The sequence below is a fragment of the Streptopelia decaocto genome (assembly GCF_964273445.1).
Source record: "Streptopelia decaocto genome assembly, chromosome: 16".
Taxonomy (NCBI): domain Eukaryota; kingdom Metazoa; phylum Chordata; class Aves; order Columbiformes; family Columbidae; genus Streptopelia; species Streptopelia decaocto.
Window position 1 is genome coordinate 9,826,012 of NC_138671.1, and position 7,644 is coordinate 9,833,655.

A 7,644-nucleotide genomic window follows, 5' to 3' on the forward strand; every position below is an offset into this window, starting at 1 on the left:
TGTCTGTGGGGAGTCAGTCAATCATCCCAGTTTGAGTCCTTTCCTATCAGACTGGGGCTGGTGGCACCCACAGTGGGTACCCAGGGGATGTGGCAGCCTGTGGGGCTGCCTGGAAGGGCAGAGAGTAGCCCAGAGAGACGACGGGGTGGGAGCTGATGGCACTGCAGGGTCCTGTGCAGGGAACTTCCTGGGGAACCCTGCTGCCACCGCACCCACTTGCCCTGGGGGATCACAGCACAGCTCCCATGGCCCATGGAGCCCCAGCACAGCTCCTTCTGCCCCACGGAGCCCCAGCACAGCTTCTTCTGCCCCACGGAGCCCCAGCACAGCTTCTTCTGCCCCACGGAGCCCCAGCACAGCTCCTTCTGCCCCATGGAGCCCCAGCACAGCTCCTTCTGCCCAGGGGGGAGCACTGGCACAGCTCCCCTCTTCCCCAGGGGACCCCAGCACAGCTCTCTCTACCCCTGGGTGAGCACTGGCAAAGATCTCCGTGTCCTGGGAGAGTCCTGGCACAGCTCCCTCTGCCCTGCAGAGATCTGGCACAGCTCCCTCTGCCCCTGGAGGAGTCTTGGCACATCTCCCTCTGTCCTGGGGGAGCATTGGCACAGCTTCTTCTGCCCTAAAAGAGCCCTATCTCAGCTGCCTCTCCCCTCAGGGGGAGTTCTGGCACAGCACCGTCTGCCCCATGGAGCCCTGGCATGGCTCCCTCCACCCCGGGGAAGCCCTGGCGCAGCTCCCTCTGCCCCATGGAGCCCTGGAAAAGCTCTATCCACAGTGGCAAAGCACCAGCACAGATCCCTCAGCCCTTGGGAGAGCCCTGGCAGAGGTTCCTAGACCCCTGGGAGAGCCCTTCTGCAGTGCTGCAGGGCTTTTCAGCATCTTGCTGAGAGGCTCCTAGCAGTGTGTGAGTGATTTGGACAAATAAGTTGAAGGAAGGCAGTTACCCCAGTCCTATGGGAAGTCTTTTCTTGGGAAGATAGAGCAGGGCTTGCAATTGGGGTCTGCAGTCAGATAGAGCTCATGCCTCCCCACAAGGAAACCAGCACAAAAGAGAGCTGCCCCTTCAGCATCTGCCAGTCTTTACTCAGCCCTCTGGACCGGTACGAAAGCTTGAAGAGGGGCAGGCGTTGCCAACACACAAAAGCAGCACAAGTTGTTGCTGATCACAGTCCCAGTTCATCTCAACAGCCTACCAGAGTTTCCCAGGCAGCAGCAATACCTATTGCACAGTCTGTAAAACGCACACAGTGGTGCAAGCCACGCACACTGTATTCGGGAAAGACGTACAGCAAGTGCACACTGAGCACACAACAGCCACACAGCAGAGCAACAGCTGCTGGGAAACAACTGGCACTGGAGCAGGGAAGCTCAGGATTGGCAGTGAGCACACAGAGCAGTGGGCAGCAGGAGCTGGGTGGGGGTGTGTTGCTGCAAAGTGGCAGAAAGGGGCTGCAGTGTGGGCTCTAAGCCATTCAGAGGATGGTGAGATGGGTGACATGGGTGGATGTCACACAGCACTGACACTGAGGTGGGCAACAGGGAGAGGGAGAGAGGTGCAGAGAAACTGGGTGCTGCCAGTGGAGTGGGCAGTGGGTGCAGTGCTGCCGGGGTGAGGGGGCAGTGGGGCTCACTGCTGGGGCGAGCTGGGCAGTGGGGAGCAGTGCTGTGGGTGAGCTGGGCAGTGGGGCAGAGCTGTGGGTGAGCTGGGCAGTGGGGAGCAGCACTATGGGTGAGCTGGGCAGTGGGGCAGAGCTGTGGGTGAGCTGGGCAGTGGGGCAGAGCTGTGGGTGAGCTGGGCAGTGGGGCAGAGCTGTGGGTGAGCTGGGCAGTGGGGAGCAGCACTATGGGTGAGCTGGGCAGTGGGGCAGAGCTGTGGGTGAGCTGGGCAGTGGGGCAGAGCTGTGGGTAGGACAGGCTCAGTGCTGTAGGGTAATACTCCCAGAAAGGCAGCGGGGCTGACCTGCATGACTGGGCAGTGGTCAGTGAACATCAGCAGGGAGCACCGACACCTCGGGGGCATCGCCAGCTCCTTTCTCGATGCCAGAGCACAAGCAGTGAAGGGAGGGGGTGGCCTCATGGTGTCCTGTACCTCCTCCTGGCTGAGACACCTCTGATCCTCGGCATTCTGCTGCCTGCAAGGGACTCCCAGGGCAGGAGCGGCTCCTTCTCTGTGCCCAGTGTTACAGTGCCGTCCCCGCCACACCAGAGACACTGTTCCTCCCAGCTGCCCTCCACAGAAAGGTGACCAGGATGTGCACGCCTGAGTGTCCTCACCACTGCCTGGGATCCACCTCTGGATCCAACCCGCCTGCCAAAGCCACGCTGTGTCCCCCGGCACTGGCTCTCGTGGGACAGGCAGCTGTGGCCAGGCGGTGGAGAAGGGCACACGTGGGCCTAGGGGTGATGGGGACAGCAGCTGGCAAGCGCTGGACCTTCAGGTAAGGTCCCTTCTGGAAGCAGGGACTGGCAAAGAGCTGGCACTGATATGCAGATGTTTGGCACAGGGAAGGGCTGGGTGCTGGCCTGGCAGTGAGTCCATTAAGGGATCTTCCCAGGCCTGGGCTCGATGAGATCCCTGGAGAGGTGTTGCCGGAGAGGGGCTGGCAGGCAGCTGGAGAAGCGCTGGGTGCAGCCGACCACCAGCAGCAACTTCTCTCTCCCACTTGCTCTGCATTTTCATGTGGACCAAGCACCAGGATGCTCAGTGGCATCGTGCCTGTGCCCTGGCAGCATCCGCAGGCCAGCCTGACCCTGTGTCTCAGAGCTGGGCTGACGGAGCCAGATCACTTCCCTCTCTCTAGCCTAGAGGCCTGGCACTTTTTTTGAGCTGATTTGACCCACAAAATCATTCACTTCCCTGGCACCACTCTGGCTTCAACAGAGAGCTGGGCCTCCCTCTGTGCATCCCTGTGCATTGATTCAGTTTCCCTGTATTTCCCCCATGCAGATGGCTACGCAGGCAGGTCAAAAGTTTTCTATTCCACCCCCAAGTTTTTGTAAGTCAAGCCCAGCCCTCTCAGAGGTAAAGCAGCCTCCACCCTATGAGGATGCAGTAAAGCAGGTAACTGCATGGTTTTTATTTTCTATAGGACAAGGGCTGCGCAGGGTGTTCTTATGTGGTTAATGTAGCTCACCTGCAGCAGTTACAACCCGTTATGGGTTCTCTGGGTAAAACAAGCCTGTTCCCATAAGGAATGGGTTTTTCTTGAAGAGATTGTTGCTAAATGACTGCCACAGAGCAGCCAGACACCGTGCTGGATGGGATAGTGTCTTCTGTGCAGAAAAGCACAGAATGAAGCACAGATGAAAGGCACGAGTCCACCCCAGGGTCTTGCCATCCCACACAAATACTAGATGATCTTTTGAGGTCCCTTCCAATCCTTAACATTCTGTGATTCTGTAACTTCAGTGTACTCTTCTTTGGGGTGCTCAGTGCTGTGTGAGAAACAGACTCTTGAGCATTCCCGAGTCACCAGGAAACCTTGCCTTCCCTCTTTAGCCCATTCCGAAGTGCCCTGCGCTGTGCCATCTGCCATCTTCAGCCTTATCCCGGAGCACTGTTCCCACGGGAAGAACTGTTCCCATCACCCAGGAACCTCTTACATCCCATGAGAGTCTGTCAGCAACCTCAGTGCTGGCCATGATGGTGCCTTGAGGAAAACAGAGCAATGCTGTTGGCAGTGATGAAAATAGGCTTATGCTGACTGGCAGGGAGATGGGCAGAAATTCCTTCCAGTCTCTAGTCACGGAGAGGAGGACAATGATGTGTTGCCCCCAGGGAGCTGCAGGGAGTGCAAGGAGGTACATGCCAGTGCAAGGTGCTGGGTCCAAAAAGTTGGTTGTGTCCTGATGGCCCTGGGAAGAGGCATCCTTTGATGGCCGCTGAGCAGAGGGTTGGCGGCAGGATGGGGGGACCTGGCGCTGTGCTCCCTGGATCGGCCATGCCTGTCCCAGGGCCCCGCAGTGCTCACCTGGAAGCCACTGCCAGCCCGATGCTAGAGTGTCATCTCTCCTGCATGGGAGAAAGCCCTTTGTGGGGTCTAGAGCCACCTACCTGGCTTGTGGCTGGAGGGACTCTCCTCCTAACGTCCTCTACTCTCCTCTTTGTCGTTTGCTGCAGCAGATAACACGAAGTCAGCAGATGGACGAGCTCCTGGATGTGCTGATTGAGAGTGGAGGTATGCACTGCTTCCCTGTTCCCCTCCAGGGCTTCCCCTCCAGGACAGCTGTGGTCCATCGGGCTCAGTGCACCCAGCAGAGCTGCTGGAGTTGAGCACAGCTTCCATTTGTCCTTCCTGTGCCAGCAGCTGCTGAGATTGAATCCAAAAGCACATTGGACCCCTGCAGGTCCAGGCTTGGGCATCGCCTGTGCAGACTGTGCACAGAGACGGGATGGTGGGAGCAGCCCCGTGCACAGCACTGCCAGCCCCGTCCCTACGCAGACCCCCCCAGAGTCCCACACCATTCCCAGTGCTGCCAGTGCCACCTCCAGCATATGGCACTGCTGGTGCCCTCCCCTCTGCAGAGTGTTGAGTGCCCTTTCCCACGCTCAGCCCCATGGGGACAGCTGCCAGTGCTCGTGCCCTGGGGACCATGTTCAAAACCAGGGGAGTCAAGGTCAGAAAGCAGGAACACGCGAGGCTTCCCCCAGGGAGGGTGGGCAAGCAATGCCAAGGGGATTGAGGGGAGAGCAGGTCTCCATATACAGGCCCAAGAGCCCAGCTGGGGGGCGGCGGTGGTGCCCCTGTGCCCAGCAGTGGTGGGCAATGCCAGAGCCCCTCAAACCCTTCTCATTTGTTGACAGAAATGCCTGCCAATGCCAAGGAAGATCGGTCCTGCCTCCAGAAAGTACCTCAGATAACCGTGTCTACAGGGAACTCCAGCGCTTCTCTCCCGAAGTCATCTGCCCCCTTCGAGCAGGTCTCCTCAGCCCAGCTTCCCTTCGAGCACTGTCCGGGCAGCAGCGACACCCACCTCGAGGTTCTGCTGAACGCCCACAGCCCCCTGGGGAGGGTCAGTGAAATCTCCCTGCTGAAGATGGGAGGAGAAGAGTCCCACTTTGAAGGGATGATAGAGGGCTTCTCTGGCAAAGCTGGAGATGAACTGCTCACCTCCCAGGAGATTTTACAGACTCCTCTGTCACCCATGGAAACCCAGCTCTCCCCTTCCCCTGCTGATGGCTCCAGTTTACACATGAGTTTCACTGAGTCTCCATGGGAAACAATGGAGTGGCTGGACCTCACCCCCCCGAGCTCCGCCACCGGCTTCGGCTCGCTCACCCCCGCGGGTCCCAGCATCTTCAACATTGATTTCCTAGATGTTACTGATCTCAATCTAAACACCAGCATGGACCTGCACCTGCAGCAGTGGTGAAAGGGAGGGTGGTGGAGGCAGGATACTGCGATGCCCGCAGCAGCCAGCACAGCGTTTCTGTCATGCTGGAGAACACACAGGGCTAATGTGACGCATCCAGGGGAAACTGGAGTCATTTTCCCAGAATATAAACTTGTTTGAATTACCAGTTACTGCGAACTGACAGCACAACAGATCTGGTACTTTGGTTTTCATCTATCAACACGTCCTCACAGACAACACCAGTGCCTTTAACACTACTTCTTTAGATTGTCAAGAACTTCAGTTTTGTTTCTTTTATCTTTTTTCCCCGCAGTTTTAGCAGTCACTCTCATGAGAACTGGAGCAGCTTATGTCAAAACTGTGTGGTGAGGAGCCCTCACCTGGGTGGCAATGGGAGATCACGGAGAGCCCATTTCTGCGCTCTCCTCTACTCCTCTCCTGCCCATCCAGCCCTTTAGGAAATCCTGCTGGGCTCACCTGGCCGTGCCCAGGCCGGGGGTGTGGGAGCAGGACGCTCTGCCCAGCCAGGGTGACAGTCACCCTTCCCACAGCCAGGCTCACCTTCCTTCCCTCCTCCTGCACCCAAAGCTGCGTTGCTCAGGCCCTGCATAGCTCTGCTGCAGGTGGATGTGAGATGGAGACGAACGTTCATGGTGGCACCTTGTCATGTCCACATGGTGCCTGGGGGGCTGACAGCCCAGGAGCCATCCTGGCCGCGGTCTGAACTGAATCAGGCTGAAGGCTGTGAGCTCTGGATGTTTGAGACAGCTGCTCAGGTTCTAGGTTCAGGTATCGAAGGGACGTGGCATCCTGGTGGAGCAGCCATGTCCCAGCTAGTGTGGTACAGATGAAGAGATGTGTAATGTGTTTTGGTCCAAGGTAGAAGCAAGTCATACAGAAAATACAGCCAGGCTTTGCAGAACCAGAAGTCAGGATGCATCTCCACCACCATGGAAGCAGGGGGAGCCAGAAACAGGCATTCAGTGACCTGCATGTCGGGCAGGGCTGAGCGAGTCATTGGTTGGCTGCACTTTTGTCCGAGCGTCTGATTTTTTTGCCTCCACTTCTCTGCCACCCATCTTTCCATCCTTCTTCCTATTCCTCCCTGATCCCCAGCAGGGATCCCCTTCTCCCCAGGTCACTCCAGCGTCCCTGCTCTCTCAGCCCAGAGCAAGGCCATCGGAGAACAGCTGTGAATCACTGAGCCTGGAGGAGCTTGTTCTCCTGAAGCTGGCAGAGATGGATGCTCTCCTGCAGTGATGTCTCCCATTTGAAGTCACCAGCATTTCTCCTGTGAGTCTCTGTGCAATATACTTCCTCGGGCTCTAGCAAGAAGGAGCCTTCGCTTCACCTCTTGGCTTCCACCAAAGAACTTGCTACAGAGTGTTTGACGGACACGTCTACTTCTTTGCAATTCTGGTTTTGCCAAAGTAAATATTATTGCTGACAAAGATTGTTAAACTATTTACAGACTGAGCGTATTTAATATTTGTGTTACTGGAAGGACAGCACGTCGGAGACGCAGTGGCTGGGGAGCAGGTCCGGCACGAGGGGCCCGCGGGCAGCCCGGCCGTGTCCCTGCGGCCTCCCCGGGGACGCTGGAGCTACCGGGGGCTCTGCAGCCCCGGCTGTGTCTCGGGTCGTGGCGTTGGTGCATGCTGTATAAAGCACATGGCAGTAGCTTTCAACTCACTATTTAAAGCACCACTTTTCTATTGTACAAATGGTCACAGTGCACTGCTAGGATAGATGATCACAGGTTGCATTTTTTTAAAAGAATTTCTTTTTCTAAGTAAGAGATTTTTTGAAGCCGGTCCATGGAGAATATTAATAGCACTTGAAACAGCGTAGTGTTAGCTACTACACTGCATCGTTGTACAGGGCTTTCCTGATAACTTTTCTCCTCTCAGCAAATGTATTTCCTTATTTAAAGGGATGCTGTCAGCTTCAAACCTGTAAGCAAGCACATTTCCTTACCTATGTTACCAGCAACACCACCATTATTAAAAACCCCTTTGTCTTGCCATGTGTCTGCTCTCAGTTTGCTGTTTGATTTTGCCGTCTGGAGCAGCCACAGCTGTCCCAGCTGCAACCCTTTGGTATCAGCTCCACATCGCGGCCCAGCTGCAGTCCTTGTGAGAGCAGTATTTCTTTCACAGCAGCAGTTTCACCTGGAAGATTTCTAAACCAGCTCACTGGATTCTCCTGTTTTCGAAGGCTTTTTCTTCCATAGGCTTTGGTTTCAGTTCGTTCTCCTGCAAACCCTGCTCCTCGGGTCAGTGTCTCCTT

At 56.5% G+C, this 7,644-nt stretch overlaps 1 protein-coding gene across 2 annotated transcripts in view; it reads left to right on the plus strand.

Annotated features, from left to right (window-relative positions):
- Window positions 1–7,347, plus strand: part of MYOCD (myocardin) — a 253,987-nt gene extending 246,640 nt beyond the window's left edge. For both annotated transcript variants that reach the window (XM_082067180.1, XM_082067181.1), the window contains 2 exons: window positions 4,121–4,178; window positions 4,805–7,347. In XM_082067180.1, the coding sequence (XP_081923306.1) occupies window positions 4,121–4,178; window positions 4,805–5,373 (627 nt within the window). In that variant the 3' untranslated portion in view covers window positions 5,374–7,347. The remainder of the gene's footprint in view (window positions 1–4,120; window positions 4,179–4,804) is intronic.
- Window positions 7,348–7,644: the final 297 nt, after the last annotated feature.